Here is a 22,210-nt window from a genome sequence, read left to right as displayed (position 1 = left end):
AGAGAGCCCAGAAAGTTAACGAGCCACACCTGCACTTAGATACATTGTTTCTCACATTTAATTAAATAAGTGGCTTTTGGCAGAGAGCCCAGAAAGTTAACGAGCCACACCTGCACTTAGATACAATTGTAACTAATAAGCTAAACAGGTTTCTTGGTGGAACTGAGCCTCACAGCTTAAAGGAAAAGTAACGCTAAAAAATTTTAACTAAAAAATCTATTCTACCCTCCCCCAATAATTGCCCTATCCTGCAAAAATATTTGTTATTTATTATGCTTTAGAAGAAAATACCTGTAAAATACTTGGCTTCCGGTCATTTCAACAAAGCTGATATGGCCATGCAGGAGAAAGTATCGGGTGAAGTTTAACTATGCGGTGATCGATTGATCGAGTCTAGCCTGACTCCTTCCTATACAGAAGAAAGGCTAGACTCGATCAGTCGATCGACGCATAGTGAACGTTTCCCCTGAAACTTTCCCTGTGTCGCCATATCGCCTTTGTTGAAATGACCGGAAGCCAAGTTTTTTACAGGTGTTTTCTTCTAAAGCATTATAAATAACAAATAGTTTTCAGGATAGGGCAATTATTGGGGCGTTACTTTTCCTTTAAAGGGCATTCACCTGCTTTAGCAAAACTGTAATAACACATATAATGACCCCAAAACCCCCAGAGATGTGTTCAAACTTTAAATAACCTTGCAAATATAGTAAAATGGAGGTGTTATTTAGGGGTGTGGTCACAAAAATGGGCAGGGCCAAAAAAAATCTTTTTGTCCCTCTTTCCATTTTTCAAATGTTGGGAGGTATGCAATAACCCCATCCACTCCCTGCAAGACCCACAAAAAGAGAAGCCTCATATCTACCAAGGTGCCTCTGATGGCAACCATGGTTTCTCTAAGCCTTCTAAACTGGGGAGCTGATAGGGGCCCTTGGCTGTATTGTTTTTACCTGCCTATGCCCATTTCTCTTGGCACTAAACCTCTGTAGCCCACCAGAAAACTAAATACAGCAGTCAGTGCTATGTTTAATAATTGTCATATAGACCTATGGTGGGAATATGAAAGGGCTGATAGAAGTTGACCTTGGGCTCCACGAGCAGATACTGACCAATCTAAACCTGTTTTTAGGCACTGAAGATAGAAAAAAACAAGCAGTACCTACGATGTTCTGCAGGTGTTTCTGAAAGCTGCCTTATTCCCTTACTATAATAAATTGTCACTTGTCAATTCCATTTCAGTGCCTGCACCAGCAACTGGAGGTTATCCCGGGGTATGAGGAGCTCCTTGCTGATATTGTGAATATATGTGTTGATTACTATGAGAACAAGATGTACCTGACTCCAAGCGAAAAGCACATGCTACTAAAGGTAACACCATTGTCTCATGTGTCTAGCCATTGCCCACTGGGGCATGAATAGCATGAAGATATTCTGACTCCAATTGCTGTGATAATGACTGAGTTTCCCCTGAGACCTCTCTCCCTGGGCCTGTATGGAGCTGGGCACAACCACTGTGGGCAATCTTTGCCAGATAGCAGACTAACCAGACACTTGGAATCCACAAAGGTTCTTTATTTGGGTGGATAAACAAATGCAGGAGCAGATAGTTACATATATAGTCACATAGTTACCTAGGGTTGAAAAAAGACCAGAGTCCATCAAGTTCAACCCTTCCAAGTAAACCCAGCACACACAACCTATACTTACCAATCTATACACTCACATACATAAACTATATATACAAACATTAATACTAACTGTACAAATGCTGGAGTGGATGTACAAATGCTGGAGGTCAAAAAGAATATTGCTTTCCTGACCTCTGGTGCAGCTCCTCACACATAGAAAGCAGGAACAGGAAAATGCTGATGGGAAAAAATGACCTCACATATAAGGAAGGAGAATGGGAGAGTTTACAAACTAAGAAGCAAACACCTTGCAATATGACTTTGGTCACTAGGTGGAAGTGTAACAATGTAAATGCGTGTAAACCACTTACTACTGTCATGATTTTTATGGTATACTTTTATTTCTAAAGTACACTGTTTACAATACAAATAATTCACTCTACCATTTCAAATGTTATTCTTGAACCAACAAATGTATTTTTTTTAGTTGTAATATTGGTGTGTAGGCAGCAGAGCTTTCAGAAGGAGCCAGCGCTACACATTAGAACTGCTTTCAGCTAACCTATTGTTTCTCCTACTCCCATGTAACTGGAGGAGTCCCAAGCCGGACTTGGATTTCTTACTATTGAGTGCATGCATGCTATGCAACATATATGGCATGGTAAATATCTTAATTTCCATAGTAGGTTCCCTTGGCTATCAATGGGAGTCTCTTACTTCAAATACTAATAACGCAAATTTAGATGTCGATGCTCAAAAGGTAAGGGCAATATTCCGGTGATGGGATTGGATCACTAGGAATGATCTTTGAAATAAGACCCAATGGCTAATTGATCCTCTGAGCTTGTTGGTCTTTTAGTAGGACAAGGTCTCCAACCTGGAGATTAATCAGTCTTTGCCACTTTCTGCATCCTTGCAAAAAGTATTCCTTCCTCCATGTGTTACAGAAGTAGTTGGCCAGGTGCTGTACATGCTTCCACTAACTCTGGTTGAGGTTCCCTGCTGCAAAGTCACCAGGTGGAACAAGAGTATTCCCAATTTTCTGGGTGAGAAGAGTAGCTGGGGTAAGGATGACTGGAGATTCCAGATCTGTAGACGCTGGAACTAGTGGTCTTGAATTGATTATGACAGACACTTCTGCAAGGAGTGTAGTAAGGATCTCATGAGTGAGCCTCGTGGAATTCAAGTCCATCAACATGGAGTCCAATATTCTACGCGCATCATTCTCTCCCAAGAATGAGGAGTCCCACAGGCTGATTTTAACAATTTCACTGGCCCACACACTCATGCAGGTGAACAACACTGCCCACTGTTTGTTATATGCTTCACTACCTCGAGTCCTCCGTGCCATAATTGCCCATGGCCCAAAGACATCCAGGCCAACTTTAGTGAAGGGTGGATCAGTGCTCAGTCTCTCAGCTGGCAAGTCTGACATCTGTTGTTGTTAAATGTCTGCCTTGGTGCTTGACTTGCTCATGGTGATGGCGAATAAGCAATGTGGCAATGTGATGGTGACCACATATTATAAAAGGATTTTGTTCTTTTCCTTGTATTGTGGCCTTGTTCAAGCGTCCACCAGCCCTCTACATGCCATCACTGTCAATTACTGGTTTCAGGTTGGTAATTAGACTATTGGAAATGTTTTCCTTATTAAAAATGCCTCTGATTTCTGCAGAAAATACATGCTGCTGTACACAGTGTACAGGTCCTCTGTTTGTCCTTTAGGATATACCTGTACTAGGCAAATCTTGGCACAGCATTTGGCACTGCAGCCTTCCCCACAGACTTCAGTACATGAAGTTGAAATCTTTGTTGATGCTGGAACATACCCTTTTTCCTCCCGCCATGATTCGAAACAGGGGTTGGAGACTGCGGACTGTCTGAAGGAGTTGAATGCATTGCTGCAACATGCTTATCGCTCTTGCACTCTGTACACTTAATAACAGTCTTAAAGCCCTTTGCAAAATGGTCTGAGGAAGCACAGCACTTAAAGCAGACCCCATACTTCTGGAGAATCTCCTTGCACTCCTATAGAGACTTTGCCCTGAACCCACAACATTTTTTAAGTGGGTGAGGTTTGGGCACTGATGGTTGGGATCCTCAGTTTTCCTTAGAGAAGAATATTTGTCAGTGGAAGAGGTTGTGGCAGGAGGAACATCTGTTTTTCTGACCAGTGTCGGACTGGTCCACAGGAATACCAGGAAATTTCCGGGTGGGCCCTCCTGCTTCTTGCCATTGGGCCTAATTCATGATCAATCATGATCATTACTTATTTTTCTATGGGAACAAAGAAACTAAATATATAGAAGAGTAGATTATAGTATGTAAAGATTAAAAAAACTAGGAAAATATAGTAAGAAGTGGATGAAAAATAGTTTGGAGAGTGGGCCCATGGTCTAAAGTTTTCTGGTGGGCCCCTTGCATCCCAGTCCGATCCCAGACCAACACTGTTCTCTGCAAGTCTTTGTGTTTAGCAGCTGCATTGTCATGCCTTAAAGATGATGAAGCAGGAAGGTTAGGCTCACTGAAGCTGAAACTGGGATCAATCTTGGTCCAGGCATGTTCAGTGATGAACCATAAGGTAGCTTCAATACTACTGGGTTTACACCATGGACAGTAACCAAGTAGCTAAGTTCTGACAGGAGAGGTTCTGCTAGTAATTCTAGCTCCATCAGAAGGTCACTGAGCTCTTGTAGCTTGCGATTGTCTTTGTTAGTTATTTTTGGTAAGGTTTGTAGTCTCTTAAACAAGGCGTTTTCAGAGCTCCCATAGGTTTGCTCAAGCCTACCCTAGGTGGCAGCAAGGCCTGCATCTGGGTAGTCAACATGTACGCTCTAAGGCTCTTTACATGATCTGCAGAATATGGACCTAGCTACTTAATAAGTAAATCAAGTTCTTCTTTGGCTGTGAGGTTGAGGTCGGCAATTGAAGCTTTAAAGGTTGACCTCAAGGCTCTATAACTCTCTGGACAATCATCAAATCTTTGATGTTTATGAGCTAACGATCATATACCTGGTGCCTGAGTAACTTGTGAAACCTTGGGGTTGTATAAGCTTTCTGGCAAATAAAGGTGAGATGAAACAGGATAGAATGACGTGGCATAAGCATTCAGCGATGGTTTTGTCTTAAGCCTTTTGCTGGCTGTAGCAGCACCCTGCATTAGCACAGGCCTCTAGAGGCTTGTCAATTATTTGTTGGCTTAGTTGTTGTTCACTTAGATAGTTTGCTAAGCTGAGCCAACCCAAACACAATCAGCATTGTTGTATTTTACTCACAGCCCTATTTATTTACTGATGGCAGAAACACCTCTGCCATGTTTGTACTTCTCTGCAGTTTGGTCCTCTTACAGGCAGGTGGCAGCACCTTGCACAATTAGTCATACACAATATAAGTTACACTATGGGGACCATTTACTAAACAATTTTGAGATAATTTCGTATTTTTTCAAACTTTTTATTTATTTATAGAACATTTCAGAATGTACGGAAAAAGTTCATTAAAATTCCACGAGTTTTTCGTGGTTTTCGTTAAATTTCCACGAAAAAGAAACTTATTTTGCACAAAGAACTACAAACATTTCGGAATTCTTTAAAGCTTTGGTTAAACTTTCCTCGGGACTATCTTTTTGCCAGGTTTGATTTGTCGAGTACCATTGTGTCCTATGGAAGGCTTCCAAAGCCAGACATGGAAGGCATCAAAGCCAGAAAGGTTTTCGTGGCTTAACAAACTTTTCGGCACAAAAATATCGTGACTTTGGGAACACAATTCGTACAAACAATAGAAGAATTTTTGTGACATTTTATAACTTCAGAAATTATGATGGTTACTCAATATTTTTACCATGTTGTGTCTTAAGCCCAGAAAAAAATCAGATTGGTGTCAGACTGGATCGCCTATGGCCCACTCACACAGCAATTAGACATACATGTAGATAGTGCCAAATGGTATAGGTTTCTATATAGGCCCCTGCTGGACCCAAAGATGGGAATTCTTCTGGCACTCATCCATCCTGCCAATACTATGTGACAACAATTTTCCAAGAAAGATGGTAGAGCAATATTTATTAGAAGGGCTTCCATCTGGCCAGTATAATAGTGGCCTGGCTGGTAATTATTAACCCTCTAGCCAATATTATTACTACAAAAGAATAATAAAAGGGACCTGTCCAAGAAAAGTTGGCAACCCTATTCAGATTAGGTGTTAAAAGGTTAAAAGGACATAACAGACCTTTATGATTGGCATCGGTAGGGGGTCTGTCGCTACTACTGAGCCCCGACAGAGCAAGCCACAACTGTATTGTATTCTCTTTGCAGGTGATGGGATTTGGCCTGTACCTGATGGACGGGAATGTCAGTAATATTTATAAACTTGATGCCAAGAAGAGAATTAACCTCAGCAAAATTGATAAATTCTTCAAGGTGATGTATACAGGTTTTAACATGACCCGCAAAAGTTCCCAAACCCCAGCCCATCAGTGGCACAACATAGGTGCCTTATGTGTACTGACGTGTACTGATAAAGGGTATCTTAACCCAAAAAAATAAATGATGTAAACTTACAGCCCATCTCTGATTTGCAATTTACATTCATGCTTTTAGTGATTTCTAAGATATTAGCAATTTTAGACTACTAATACAAGGCTTTAGGCAGCAACCGTTTGGTTAAATGACTATACATAAAGTGCATTTATAAACACAGGACAGATTTGCAGCTGCCAAGATCCATATTTCCCCAGGGGTTATAAATGACCCCCTCTGATATAAAAACAGCTGTTATGCTAAAAGCCTGGTATTAGCAGGGTAAAACTGCTCATATCTCAGAGACTGCTAAAAAGTTGAAAAATGAATGTAAATTGCAAGTGCTCTAGGGTGCACCCTGAGTAACTCGATATCAATTCAGTTTTGGGGTTGGGATCTCTTTTAAATTCCAAACTGAATGTTTTTGACTAAAAGAATCCATTTATTCATCTCTATTCAGGCCCGGATTTGTGGTGAGGCCACCAAGGCCCGGGCCTAGGGCAGCACAAATTTGGGGGCGGCATGCCACCCAAGTCGCAAAGAAATTTAGCTCATATACGGAGCAATAGGGACTGCACATGTGCATGGGGTGGGGGGACGCGCATGCGTGGGGGGAGAGACGCATGCGTGGGGTGGGGGCGCGAACAGGGACGGCCTCGGGGTGCCCATATAACAAATCCAGCGCTGTCTCTAATTCTTGGCATTCCTTCCTGCGCAACTCCGAAGGGGGTGCTGTAGTTCTGTAACAAATGGAGTGCAAATGTTGTCCTTCTTTCCACCGGAAGGCTTTAATGTCCCTCAGTACATTGTGACGTAGTAGCTGAAACTGAAAAAAAGACACAAAACTGTAAAATTCCACCCTTTCCTCAACTAATACCTAAGGAACTTCTAGCTGGCATTTCGTGAAGTATAGAGGGGCTGCATTTGTACATGTCTGTGTATGTGTAACATATATGTGTTTTCTAATGAGAATGTTACACGTTGGGTATGTCTGAATGTGCAAGCACCTCTCTCTTCTCTCTTGCAGCAGCTGCAGGTGGTGCCCCTGTTTGGTGACATGCAGATAGAGCTGGCCAGATACATTAAGACCAGTGCTCACTATGAGGAGAACAAATCAAAGTGAGTGCATGCCGTAATGTGTCTTGGCTCTCTGGGCAGATTCAGAGGTTGGATTGTTATCTACGTTGTATTCATGTCTTACACTACATAGTAAGCAGCTTTTGGTTGTGAAATGCACATTTTGGTCTCTGCTTTGCTGCCAAGAGCTGGTTACTACTTGCAGTGTGCCATGCAATACAACTGCTAAACCTGGCCATCTGTTGCTAATGGTACTGCTTCAGCACATTTTATTGCCCTAAGTTTGGGTGTTTACCTGGGTACAGAAAGAAAATTGTTGGAAATAATAGCATAAAAGGACAATTGTCAGATAACAAAAGTGAGATTTTTGTTTCCTACAGTAAAGAAAAGGTGCACTTATGACTGAGAGATTATTTGTTATTGCTTAGTAAAGCCAAGTGTGCATTCTGCCATTTTTTTTTTATAAATTGGCCTAGACGGCATTAGAGCTCATCTGTGTCTCAGTCTTGCATCTACTCACAAGGTAGAAGTAATGTACTACAGACGGAGCACTGGTGACCTTATTTCTCATTTAAAAAATCACTTTATTGATTTCTTTAAAATCATCACAGACCCATACACACAGCTTGACGCGTTTCGTGGCTCACGCCACTTCCTCAGAAGCTACCATGATGCCCCACACCCACTGATTGTTTAAATACACATAATGGTTACCACCCACATAAAACATTAACCCTATGGGTACAAGGCCCATGGATCAAACCCTTGAGTGGTTTATTACCCCATTATTACATATAAAAAGCACACCAATATTGGGTAATGGCTAGCCACATTATGCATAAGTCTTAAATGGGAATAAAATATACCTGCTCAAATAGTTTGAGTCACCCAACAATATATTTCTATAATCCAATAAATCCAATAATATACACAAATAAAATAAATAAAATCTACTCACAAGGTAGTCAGATTTAATGGTCTGCAGGTACTTTTCTAGGGGACTCAAGTAGGGTGCAGGCTACTAACTAATAATGCTATTATTTTTCTGTAGCTACCACCTACCAAAGCCACACTTTCAAGTTATAGGGATTTCATGGGGGATGAATGTAAGGCAGAAGGTGCAGTTGAGGTTACAGTTCAGCATTTCATTATCAGATGCAGGGTACAGATATACAGGGTACAGATATACAGGGTACAGATATACAGGGTACAGATATACAGGGTACAGATATACAGGGTACAGAAATACAGGGTACAGATATACAGGGTACAGATATACAGGGTACAGATATACAGGGTACAGAAATACAGGGTACAGAAATACAGGGTACAGATATACAGGGTATAGATATACAGGGTACAGATATACAGGGTACAGATATACAGGGTACAATTTTGCTTTAAAGCAAGGGGAAGCGGTCTAGGGAAACTAAACAATTTCAGCTCTGGAATTCCAGGTAAATAGCTAGACTTGGCTTTCTACTAATAAAATAGGTTGGAGCAGTAGCATGTCTCAGTTTGGCTGTAGGGATAATTGCAGCATTGTAGTATTGGTGCTAGGGATGCACCGAACCCACTTTTTTGGGTTCAGCTGAACCCCCGAACCCACTCTGAAGGATTCCTCCTGGTAATTAGGATCGGAAGGGGTCGCGCGGCGAATTTGTTTTTCACCTGACAATTTAACCCTTTCTGAATCCTTAAAAAAAAGCTTGCATTCGACTGAATACTGAACTGAATCCGGGATTGGGTGCATCCCTAATATGTGCCTCTTAATGACTTTATTATAATTAGCTGATTCTGAACAATTAACCATAGGCCATAGGGCAGGTGTTAAAGTACAGGGCTCATATTGCAGCTTGTATCACCTTTGCGTGTGTGCCAGAATTACAGTTATGTGCATCCCCCATCCACTTCTCACTGTTAAATAAAGGCAGCTCTGTATTTATAGGGGAGGCTACTGCAGGTGTTTGTGTTCCAAAATAGAGCTAAAACTCTTCTTGCAATCCATTTAGGCTGGAAGGCAGAGTGCAAGATGCAAAAAAAGGCAATCTATGTGTGTTTTGTACTCCTTGCCTTCCTCTTCCTAAATGACACTTATATTTCTCTTCCCCAAAATCTTTCATATTCCTCCTTTTCTCTGATATCTCACACTCTTGGGATTCTGCACCAGGGTTGGATTGATCCACTAGGATTTCAGGACACTTTGATCTTTTACCTACATAGCCACTTTGGGCAATAACATGGAACTACTTGTAGCCAGCTACTTGTCGCAGCTACAAAATAGACAATATTGATAATTGTCTGTACATGTATTTGCAGAGACAATACTCAGTATTTTCTACGGCAGGGTATTTATTATTGTTTAGTAGCTGCGACAAGTAGCTGGCTACAAGTATCTCCATGTGTCATAACCCTACACTCTTGTCATTGCACTCTCTCCACTACCTACTACTCTCTGGTGGGTCCTGAGGGGCTTAATCCGACACTGCTAACTTGCCCCATGACCCTGCAGGAGTTTAAAGCTCATGTTCAGTGCACTACAATAGGATAAGACATCCGCTGCTCAAATCTACTATTTTGGGACCGACCCAATTTATTACTTAGCATCAAACAGTGGAAATATACAATTTTCTTTAAAAAATGCCATTAAAGTTGCTCTTATATCGGGGTAATGTATGCCTTGAGCTGTCATCTATAATGGGGCAATGCCCAGGCTTAAGCGGTTGTTTCCTGCCCAGGTGGACTTGCACTCAGAGCAGCATCAGTCCTCAGTATAACATATGTGAGCAGATGGTACAGATCCGAGATGACCACATCCGTTTCATCTCTGAACTGGCGCGCTACAGCAACAGTGAGGTAAGAGCCAGCAATATCATTGGGGTACTGTGAGTGGGGTAAGGCATTGCTTGGGTAAAGCCAAGAATAAGGCTAATGCCAGACTGGGCAAGAATCATCCCCTACGAAAGCATCTTTCTTTCCCTGTTTCTACACCTGGAACCATTACATAGCCTGGGTGCAGGCACACTTTCTTTCTATGATGCTTGTTCTGCGTTTATCTGCAGGCCGAGAATCTGGCATTAGCCGAAGGGATAAGTAAGTTCATATTGGCATTCAGATTGTACAGGAATTAATTAGTCAGATGTTTCGGTGTAGCCAGGGAATGGTTTCCTAGACAGTATATCCTGTGTTGGACTCCATTTTTATATGTTCCGACTTGCACCCTCTAAGAATCCATCAATAGACTTGGTTCTCAGTGGCAATCATCTACAAGCCATTTATATATAACCTTTGTCCTCTGTCCCCCACAAGATTTGGGTCATTGAATAACAGAGTAAATGAAAGTATTTGTATCAGAATAACTGGACTCTCCGGTCCATGCAGTTGTTTCCAGCAACCTACTGTGGTGGTTCATTTGTCCCCATTTTTGACAGGTGGTTACTGGATCTGGGTTGGACAGCCAAAAGTCAGATGAAGAGTATCGGGAGCTCTTTGATTTGGCCCTTAGAGGTCTTCAGCTGCTGTCAAAATGGAGTGCTCATGTCATGGAAGTGGTAAGTGTGCATAAGAGCAATATCTAGGCCAGTGCTTTGCAACTTCTGTGGTACAGAGGGCCGGAATTTTTCTGGCCTACATGTTGGAGGGCAATAATGGAAGCCAGTTTTGACCACTCCCCTTTTATAAAACCGCACCCACTTCAAACCACACCCATGTTATCGCAAGAGCTTTTAAGACCAAACCCACATTAATGGTGGCAACACAGTAAAAACCCAAATGGTTGGTAATCACTGTATGGATATCACTCTTCATTGATATGTCATATAGAGACATACCCTTAAATCCATATGCCTCCTCCTCCACTGTGGATAGCACAGCAACTCCCAGCATATAATTACACACCCTAGGGACCATATAATGATTATTTCCAATGCTAACAAACTCCCAGAAAAAAACCCTGTCAGGTTCACCTCCCAGAGGCACGGTAAGGCAGGCAGAGTTTGGCACACATAGGCAGGGTAGGGCAGGCAGAGTATGGAACACACAGGCAGCATAGGACAGGCAGAGTATGGCACACACAGGCAGCATAGGGCAGGCAGAGTATGGCTCTGGTTTAAACAATACAGGGGTTTAAAGCCTGAATCTGAGGTGTAAAAAATGCAGGGGGACAGTTAATCTCAATACTGATACAATTTAAAGCTTACACAAAGGTAAGCAGTCACAGCAACCAGACAGGTGGGGGGCCACACAGAGGGGGGACGCGGGCTGCCAGTTCGACAGCACTGATCTAGGCTGATTTATTGTACATTGGTCGCATTTGACCTGAATGCAGTTACCAGTCCCAACCAATTAAATCATTGCTTTTATTTTTCGAACTTGCAGTATAACTTGCACGGGTACAATGTAGCACCTATAAAGAATTAAGGTGGCCATACACGGCTGATTTAAGCTGCCGATTTGAGTCCTTTAGACTGATTCAGCAGCTTATCTGCCCATGTATGGGCCTCCCTGATTGGGGACTACATCGGCTCATTGATGGCGCCTATGCCTGCCTTTGTAATTGCCAAATGAGGATCTTAACGTGAGCAACTTTTCAACTGGTCTTCATTTTTTTATTCTTTATAGTTTTTGAATTATTTGCCTTTCTCTTCTGCCTCTTTTCAGCTTTCAAATGGGGGTCACTGACCCCAGCACCCAAAAAACTATTGCTCTGTGAGGCTACAATTGTATTGTTATTGTTACTTTTTATTACTTATCTTTCTATTCAGAACCACTAGTATTTATATATGAATCAATCTATCAAGGTAAATTGAACCCTAGCAACCAGACAAATGCTGAAATTCCAAACTGGAGAGCTGCGGAACAAAAAGTAAAAAAATGAAGACCAATTGCAAATTGTCTTAGAATAGCACTCTCTGCATCATACTAAAATTTAACTCAAAAGTAAACAACCCCTTTAAAAAGGTGACTGTTTTCCGGCAATAGTGTAAAGCTGGCCATACACGCACCGATACTATCGTACGAAACCTCGTTTCGTACGATATTTGGTGCGTGTATGGCATGTCGGCGAGTCGACCGATATTGCAGGAAGCTGCTGATATCGGTCGGCTCGCCGATCGGACCGGTTAAAAGATTTTGATCGGGCGTCATACCTCCTTATCTGCCTGTTTCAGCCCTGATGGTGTGTGGCGGATCGACCGATGGTCGCACGACACATCGTCAGATCGCCACGTGTGTGGCCACCTTTACAGATGTGCCACGTGAAACCACACATGCAAACAGTGGGAACCTATAGGAAAGCACATTAGCCTCAAAGACAACAATAAACAATGGTCTTGCACTTACAAGATTCTTAGAATATTTTCATGGGATTCTTCTGTTCCCTTTAGTACTCCTGGAAGCTGGTTCACCCCACAGACAAGTTCTGTAATAAGGATTGCCCTGGCACGGCGGAGGAGTATGAACGAGCCACGAGGTACAATTATACCAGCGAAGAGAAATTTGCCTTTGTGGAGGTAAGGAACTATTTTGGGCTTCCTGTAATGCACTTACCTGCTGTAAACTCAATAATATAATCATGAATCTGAATAACCCTGAAAGAAGTAGAAAAGATGTAGATGACAGAGTTGCACCTCACTGTTGCTGCATTCAAAGGGGCAGGAGTTTGTCATCACATGGTTGTTACCTGCAACACCCCTAAACTTTTGCATCATTCTGACATGTAAGGTAGGGAGTGCCATATTATCTAGTTGCTAGAGTCTCAATTAACCTAACAACAAGGCAATAGTTTGTAATGGTACACAGGAATATGTACAATAGATGGTCTGTATTGGTAACAGAGAAATCTAGTCGGAGAATAAATGCTCTCTGGCTGATGTTTGATGATGATGACAGATGACCCCCTTTTCTGGAAAGCCCAGGTCCCTAGCCAGCACCAGATTTGTTAGCAGGGTGTGCCGAGGCCGCCCCCATTCCCCCATTTGCAACCCCACCCAGGGCCGGACTTCCAGTCTTGGCGCCCTGAGGCCGCCTCCGCAAGTTGCGCCCCACCTCCCCCCGCGAGTGCGCATGCGTGAACAGCGGGTCACCACGCGCATGCGCGGAAGGCCACACTTGCATACGGAGCAGTGGGGAGAAGTCCCCATTGCTCCGTATGGGAGCAAAATTTTAAGATTTTGGTGCGGTGGGACGGCATGCCGCCCCCAAATTTGTGCCGCCCTAGGCCCGGGCCTTTGTGGCCTCTCCACAAATCCGGGCCTGACCCCCCCTCCTCCCCTTTCATTTAAATAGTGAGGAGAGGTCCCCATTGCTCTGTATGTGAGCAAAATTTCAGTGCGGCTTGGGCAGCATGTCGCCCCTAAATTTGTGCCGCCCTAGGCCCGGGCCTTTGTGGCTTTGCCATAAATCCAGGGACAAAACTCCCTGTTCGCGGGCGACTAATCTCCCCGAGTTGCCACCAGTTGCCATCCCACCGGCGACTTACATGGGATGGCACACGCGGCGGCGCGATTTCGGGAAATCGCTGAAGTTGCCTCGCGAGGCTTTTTCGGCAATTTCCCGAAATCACGCCGCCGCGTGTGCCAACTGGCGGCAACTCGGGGAGTTTAGTCGCCCGCAAACAGGGAGTTTTGTCGCGGGCGACTAATCTCCCCGTGTGCCAGAGCCCTAAAGCAACACTGGTATTGTAATAATGTTTAATGTGGATGAATGTTTGCTTGCCTTAGGTCATTGCCATGGTGAAAGGTCTTCAGGTTTTGATGGGCAGAATGGAGAGTGTGTTTAACCAAGCCATACGCAACACCATATACGCTGCCTTGCAGGACTTTGCCCAAAGCAGCTTGAGGGAACCACTTAGGCAGGCCGTGCGCAAGAAGAAGAATGTCCTGATCAGGTAGGTCATGCTCAGAAACAAAGGAGAACTCACAATGGGTTTTCAACCTGGAGAACCTTAATTTATATAGTAACATAGTAAGTTAGGTTGAAAAAAAAGACACACGTCAATCAAGTTCAAACTGTTATGCCTCCAGAGTAAGGCAAAAAACCCTTCTGAATTCTCCCCAGTTAGCCTCAGAAGGGGAAATAATTCCTTCCAGACTCCAAGATGGCAATTGGACCAGTCCCTGGATCAACTTGTGCTATAAGCATCTTCCATAACCCTGTATTCCCTCACTTGCTATATCATACCTCCCAACATTTGAAAAATGAAAAGAGGGACAAAAATTTTTTTGACCACGCCCCCTTTTGTGGCCACGCCCCAATTAACACACCCCATTTAATAAAAAATACCCCTTTTATATAGATCAAATGGCGGGCGCAGACGAAAATGTGCTATACCCTCATACTGAATGACCTAAGGAAAACAATACAGCAACTCCTACATATAAAATACAAATATAGGGAGAAGGCAGTCAGTTATAAGTGAGTTATAACTAAGTACCAGTTTTGCCCCCCCATACACAGTAGCCCCCCCCATACACAGTAGTCCCCCCCATACACAGTAGCCCCCCCCATACACAGTAGCCCCCTATACACAGTACCCCCATACACAGTACCCTCCAATACACAGTAGCCCCCTATACACAGTAGCCCCCCATACACAGTAGCCCCCCCATACACAGTAGCCCCCCCATACACAGTAGCCCCCAATACACAGTACCCCCAATACACAGTACCCCCAATACACAGTAGCTCCCAATACACAGTAGTCTCCCATACACAGTTCCCCCCATACACAGTTCCCCCATACACAGTGCCCCCCATACACAGTAGCCCCCTATACACAGTAGCCCCCAATACACAGTAGCCCCCAATACACAGTGCCCCTATACACAGTAGCCCCTAATACACAGTACCCCCCAATACACAGTGTCCCCCTATCACAGTAGCCCCCCATTCACAGTACCTCCCTTAGGCGCTCCGCCTTCGTCTGCGGCTTCGTTATGCTTCTCCTTGTGCAGCGCGACAGGCCCTTTTATAAGGTTGCGCCCCGTGCGTAATGACATCACACCCACAGGCGCAACCTTATAAAAGGGCCTGTCGCACTGCACAAGGAGAGGCATAACGAAGCCGCAGAAGAAGCAAGAACATCCGGCTACAGCAAGCGCATCCCGCTGTGCCGGATAGTTCCATTAATGTCCCGCATTGCGGGACATTCATGGAACTATCCGGGACAGCGGGATGCCCCATAAAAAGCGGGACTGCCCCGCGAAAAGCGGGACAGTTGGGGGGTATGGCTATATTTCCCTCCAACCCCTTCTTGGAGCTATCTTTTTTTTGAAAGGTGTATTTTATTAATTATCATACAAACAACAACATAAAATAACACATCTTACAATACAATAGGATAAAATGCTAGTCGTTCTTTTACAATTATATAATTACAATAGACTCTCTGAGTTTTGTTACAGATGTTAAAGGAATGGGTATAACATTACATGGTATGAATCTAGCAGCAGTCCCAGCATATTGGGTCCGTCAACCATCTGAGCTAGGTTGAATTCAGGTTGTGGCAAGAGAGGCGGGAAGGCTCCGGGAGTCGTAAAATGTTTATGGATGAGGAATTCCTCAGTTTCCCTCTAACTCACACCAGGGACCCCAAATTCTATCAAATTTATCAGGTGCACCCCTAGTCTCATATGTAAGTTTGTATAGGGGAGCAACAGTGTTCACTAAGTTCTTCCAGGCTGTAATGGTGGGCAGGGTTCATTGCGACTTTTTTTTGCATACATAGTTACTTAGAATTCACAGAGAATTCCACAACTTCACAGCTCTCACAGTAACAAATCATTTCCGAATATTTAGACAGAATCTCCCTTCTTCTAATCAGAATGGGTGCCTTTGTGTCTGCTGGAAGGACCTACTGTGAATCTATGCCCCTTTTAATACAGCTCAGAACCCTGTTTGCCCTTGCAGCTGCTGCCTGGCATTGCTTGCTACAGCCAAGTTTATTATCTACAAGGACTCCAAGGTCCTTCTCCATTATGGATTTGCCTAGTGCAGTCCCATTAAGTGAACTGAATATTTTTACAGCCCAGGTCCTTACATTTATCTATGTTGAGTCTCATCTGCTCATCTGCCAGTTTGTCAAGATCCTGCTGCAAGGATGCCACACCCTGGGTAACAAATAACTTGCCCACCATGGATGTCAAACCTACTTGGCTATAATTGCCAGGCTGAGATTACAATCCCTTTTTAAATATAGGAATGACATCAGCTTTCCTCCAATCCATAGATACCATACCACGTGAAAGTAAGTATGAGAATATCAGAAACAGAGGCCATTGTAAAACTAAACCAAGCTCTCTCAGTACCCGAGGGTGTATTCCATCTGGCCCAGGTGCCTTGTTTACTTTAACTCTGAGTAACCCTTTATGTACCATGTACTGCGTCAGCCACTGACTAGGTTGAGCTGAGCCAACAAGTGCAGCTATTGGGTGGGACTTGGTACTCTGGCTCCTCTATTGTATACACTGAAGAAAAGAACTGATTTAGCACATAAGTCTTTTCTGTATCAATTATACCAATATTGTTACCATAATTCAATGAAGCCACACTCTTAACGCACATCTTTTTACTATTAAAATACTTTTTGGGGTTAATTTTAGCCTCTGGAGCAATGCGCTCCTTATTTTCCATCTTTGGCTTCCAGATTGCTATTTTACAAAACTTACTTTTTTCCCTATTAACTTCTTTACTTCTGAATTAAGCCACATAGGGTGATTCTTAACGCTTCTACATTTACATTTTAAGGGAAAAAATTGAGAACAGTAATGATTTAATATCATTTTAAATGACAACCATTTCTGCTCTGTGTTTATAGCAGAAAACATAATGCCCCAATCTATGCCCTGAAGCGCTGCCCTTTAGGAGTTAAAATTTGCTTTTCATGGTCTTTTTTGCACCAGCGTATATTTGTTTTTTTGCACCAAACATCAAATGAAATAACATTATGGTCACTATTACCCAGGGGTTCAACCACTTGCACATTTGCTATACGTTCTGGGCCATTAGAGATCACTAGATCTAGTATAGCATGGTTCCTGGTTGGCTCCTCAACAACCTCTGACATAAAGTTGTCATGCAGCAAGTTTATAAACTTGTTCCCATTTACTGTCCTGGCAGTACTATTGCCCCAGTCAATATCAGGGTAATTAAAATCCCTCAACTTTTAGTATATTCCCTACCAGCTGAAATGTAGTTCAGCAATAACTGGCCCACAGACATCATGCCCCTCCCCCATTTATTTCACAGCTCTGCCCCTGATATCATAGACCCACCCTCCACCCTGGCTGGTAAGAAGAGGGCCAAAAGGTGGCAACTCTAGCTTAGCTTGGGACACGTAGGTGGGACATGTAAGTGAGGAGCCATATAAGAAAATCTCATGTTTTATTTCTTTGTTTTTTTTCCCCCTTTAGTGTCCTTCAGGCCATACGAAAGACTGTATGTGACTGGGAGGGAGGCCGAGAGCCTCCAAATGACCCTTGTTTGCGTGGAGAAAAGGACCCAAAAGGCGGTTTTGATATCAAGGTCCCGCGGAGAGCTGTTGGTCCCTCCAGTACCCAGGTACAACATTGACAGCATAATAAGTGGCACATAGACCATGCAGCCATGGCTTCTTCTGCATCAGTTTGCCTAGGTATTGGCATCTGTACTGACCAGTAATGTCCAACTACAAAAAAATGTAGTACAAACCAGTGATATGAATTGACACTGAGTATGTGCAGTAGTGACAACACCAGGTAGAGGGCTAACTCAGATCAGAAAGATATGGAGCCAAAGATCATACAGATGTGCAAAGAGCATTCCTGGATGCACATACCGGTTTTATATGCAACTGCCTATGGGGAAAGTGCACTTTGCCCTAAAGGCTCATTTAAACTACAAGTGCAGTGAGCAAAGTACAATTTCAAGTGCAATCACAATTTTTTTCCCTCAATGCAGTGATTTTTTCCTCTGAATTCCATTGTTGAATTAGGTGCAATTGTGCCTAATTTGAAGAACTTTTGACAATTGTGCCTGCGCTTTGTCACAATCAGGAACAGTTGTGCCAAATAATTTCTAAGTCTGTCTCGCATCACTTCTGGTGTTTGGTGTGTGAGTGACATGTGCACCTATTGCCGATTAAGGTAGGGTGCTGTGGGAACCCTCGAGCTACTGCCAGGTCAGGAGGTGGCTGTAGCTCCAGGTTTCACCTGCACCAATATGGAAGGAAGGACTAAGCAGTGACAAGTGTAGCTATATGGAAGTGTGGAAGCCTCCAAATACTGCAACTATGCTAACTCCATCTGTAGTTGATCAACACCAAAGAGGTTGCAGGCTGTATATCTCTAATCACTTTATCCTTACAATAAAAATATGTTTGTAACCACTTTAAGTCATGCCCTGCCAATAACTGAATGTTTCTCCACCCCGCCATTGTTGGGCATTGTAAGGTACAGTATATAGTAGCTGAGTTTAAGACATATTCTCATCAATTTCAACCTTCTTCCTAAGTCAATCCCACATAACTTCTAATAGATACAGAGGCAAAAACATCACCTTAAGCTGTTTATAATTGGTTTTACTTTAGCCCCATGCAAAAATAACCCAATCAGTATCTCTTCCTGCAGTTATACATGGTGCGCACAATGCTGGAGTCTCTGATTGCTGATAAGAGCGGCTCTAAGAAGACCTTACGGAGCAGTCTTGATGGACCCATAGTTCAGGCGATTGAGGAATTTCATAAGCAGTCCTTCTTCTTCACTCACCTCCTCAACTTCAGCGGTAAGTGTTCATCTTCTTTTGGCTATTATACAAGTATACAATAGGGAGGTTGGGTGATTGGTGCACTTTGGTACGTACAGTGTAGATCATTTTGGTTCTAATGTCTCCATTACACAGAGGCCCTACAGCAGTGCTGTGACCTTTCCCAGCTCTGGTTCCGAGAGTTCTTTCTGGAGCTGACTATGGGTCGACGCATCCAGTTCCCCATCGAGATGTCCATGCCTTGGATCCTGACTGACCACATCCTTGAGACCAAGGAGCCTTCCATGATGGAGTAAGATACTGTTGCATCAGCTCTGCTTTAGGGGGGTTCAAGGAGATACTGATTAGGGTTTAAAGGGCCGTAAAGGGATTGTTCACCTTTTAGCAGCTCTCCAGTTTAGAATTTCAGCAGCTATCTGGTTCTAGGGTCCAGTTTAACCTAGCAAACCTAGCATCTAGGCAGTGGTTTTAATGAGAGTCAGAAATATGAATACGAGAGGGCCAGAATAGAAAATAAAAAATGGTAGAATAATAATAAAATTCTAACCTCACAGAGCAATACTTTTTAGCTGCTGGGGTCAGTGACCTCCATTTGAAAGGTGGAAAGATGTAGAAGAAGAAGGCAAATATAAAAAAAAAAAAAAAACTATAAAAAAAAAATAATAAAGTTGCTAGGATTAGGACATTCTATAACAGGAGTAGGGAACCTGTGGCTCTTTTGATGGCTGCATCTGGCTCGCTGCCAAATTTTTAATAAAAAAAATAACGGGGGGCATGGCCTGCGCTCGGTGGATAGAAGATGTGTTCTAAGCCTTAGCATCTTCTATCCGCCGAGCGCAGGCCATGCCTTCCTCTGTATCCGGCATCCTTACCGGGTTGCACTTGAACCAGGGCCCAGGGAACTGAGAGGGAGCAGAAACCTGTGACAGTTCACACTTGAAATGAAAATAAAATGCCCAATATGTCTCTGTTGGGGCTACAAAGAGAAGCCAACTGTGCACTGTGCTAGGTAGCCCTCTAGTTATACCACTAACAAGCCATATTAAACAGCTAAGGATGAAACCCACCCTACCTTGCCCCGCAGCATCTGCGGCCGAACAGGCCTGAAGCCGCATCGTCCTCCACATGCAGCCGCAAATCGAGGCCCAGCTTCAGCCTAGCTCCCGTCGGCCATTGTATGGCTCTCACGGAATTACATTTTCAAATATGTGGTGTTTATGGCTCTCTCAGCCAAAAAGGTTCCCGACCCCTGTTCTGTAACATATCAAAAGCTAACATAAAGGTGAACTACTCTTTCTGCAGCTCTCAGGCTTGCAATTTAAATTGTTATCTGGTAACTAAGGGATTACTACCTAGCAACCAAGTCTTGACAGAATAGAAGGTGGCAAAAAAGCCTCACGGTTGATCTGTTGTTGGGTTGCTGGGGTCAGCCAGACAACCAGACAGCATTTTTAGCTGCAGGCTGGAAAGAGCAAGATTAGGAAGGATTTAAAAACTATGAAAAAAATAATTAATGCAGTCCAGTGCCAACGTTTCTTTGTATAGGCCCCTCCATAACATACTACAAGTTAATGTAAAGCTGAACTTCCCCTTTAATCTCCATTTTCCAAATATTTCCACAAACACATTCAATAATATGTAGTGGTAGACACTTAACTTAATGTTGGGAACAAGTTTTTATATCCTTCTCTTGTCTAACAGGTATGTGCTATATCCTCTGGACCTCTACAATGACAGCGCCTACTATGCTTTGACCAAATTTAAGAAACAGTTTTTGTACGATGAAATTGAGGCAGAGGTGAGTTAATGTTTCTGGGATTAAAAGGAAATTTTAAAAACACTGCTGAATTGTGCTTAGTACAGGGGAATCCCTATGCTGCCATAGTTTTATGGTATCTCTCTGTACAGGCTATGAGCAAACTTAGGGGGCTGTTCCTGCTGAATTGTGCTTAGTACAGGGTAATCCCTATGCTGCCATAGTTTTATGGTATCTCTCTGTACAGGCTATAAGCAAACTTAGGGGGCTGTTCCTGCTGAATTGTGCTTAGTACAGGGGAATCCCTATGTGCCATAGTTTTATGGCATCTCTCTGTACAGGCTATGAGCAAACTTAGGGGGCTGTTCCTGCTGAATTGTGCTTAGTACAGGGGAATCCCTATGCTGCCATAGTTTTATGGTATCTCTCTGTACAGGCTATGAGCAAACTTAGGGGGCTGTTCCTGCTGAATTGTGCTTAGTACAGGGGAATCCCTATGCTACCATAGTTTTATGGTATCTCTCTGTACAGGCTATGAGCAAACTTAGGGGGCCGTTCCTGCTGAATTGTGCTTAGTACAGGGGAATCCCTATGCTGCCATAGTTTTATGGTATCTCTCTGTACAGGCTATGAGCAAACTTAGGGGGCCGTTCCTGCTGAATTGTACTTAGTACAGGGGAATCCCTATGCTGCCATAGTTTTATGGTATCTCTCTGTACAGGCTGTTAAGTTCATGCATCCTAATACAACAAAGCTAAATAAATAACATAACAAATAAGCAAAGCATTAAATATATTCGCATGCAAAGGATATATAAAACATAATTAACTTATTATAAGAAACAGAATGCTGCTTTCCTCTGTGGGCAACTCTGCTACATACAAAGCTGTATGTATAAAGTTGCACCCTGAGATATGCAATGCTGTTTCATTTCCAGCTTACAATTTTATTTCAAATGAGCGGCACAGCCTGACTGGATGCTACTCTGACCTCAAACAAAGGGAACAGAAATCATAGCTCTGACTCCAGGAAGACAAAAGATCGGGCTACTCACCTAGAACTGTATGAAGCCCCAGCAGAAAAATACAAAAAACCTACGGGGGGTGAAAAGTATTAGCCCATCACCACAGAGACATCAGAATTAGCAAGAGACTCACGGTGGGTCAAACTTAATGCCCTTCCACAGACCCTTCCACCTTGCTCCATCCATCCTTTGTCTCTCCAAAGAGCGTATCTTCCCGAGCTCACCCAGTACCATATCCACCACCACTGGACAGGGTGAGGACTTCACGCCTGAGAGAAAACTTGCACCGTGCATTCCAGGCGTAGAAGCAACAACAGAGCTGACTAAGAAAAGAGTGCCCAAATCATACCCCCTGTGTCGCTTGAATGCCCCGTAAGCCCACTCCTGGTAATTACAACCAGAGAGGCAAAGAATGCCCAAGGCAGCAGAGACTTGTTTGTAAATTTCTATGTTAAAGGGGCACTGAAGCAAG

General features: G+C 43.3%; 1 protein-coding gene across 1 annotated transcript in view; it reads left to right on the top strand.

The window, feature by feature from the left end:
* Window positions 1-22,210, top strand: part of cyfip2 (cytoplasmic FMR1 interacting protein 2) — a 62,510-nt gene that overhangs the window by 17,956 nt on the left and 22,344 nt on the right. Inside the window, 11 exon segments of the mRNA NM_001110053.1 lie at window positions 1,237-1,365; window positions 5,939-6,043; window positions 7,170-7,261; window positions 9,958-10,075; window positions 10,651-10,770; window positions 12,604-12,729; window positions 13,939-14,105; window positions 17,629-17,776; window positions 18,823-18,976; window positions 19,094-19,250; window positions 20,660-20,756. Coding sequence (NP_001103523.1) covers window positions 1,237-1,365; window positions 5,939-6,043; window positions 7,170-7,261; window positions 9,958-10,075; window positions 10,651-10,770; window positions 12,604-12,729; window positions 13,939-14,105; window positions 17,629-17,776; window positions 18,823-18,976; window positions 19,094-19,250; window positions 20,660-20,756 — 1,413 coding nt within the window.

Source organism: Xenopus tropicalis, chromosome 3, assembly GCF_000004195.4.
Source record: "Xenopus tropicalis strain Nigerian chromosome 3, UCB_Xtro_10.0, whole genome shotgun sequence".
Lineage (NCBI taxonomy): Eukaryota > Metazoa > Chordata > Amphibia > Anura > Pipidae > Xenopus > Xenopus tropicalis.
This window is presented reverse-complemented; position numbering and strand designations above follow the sequence as displayed.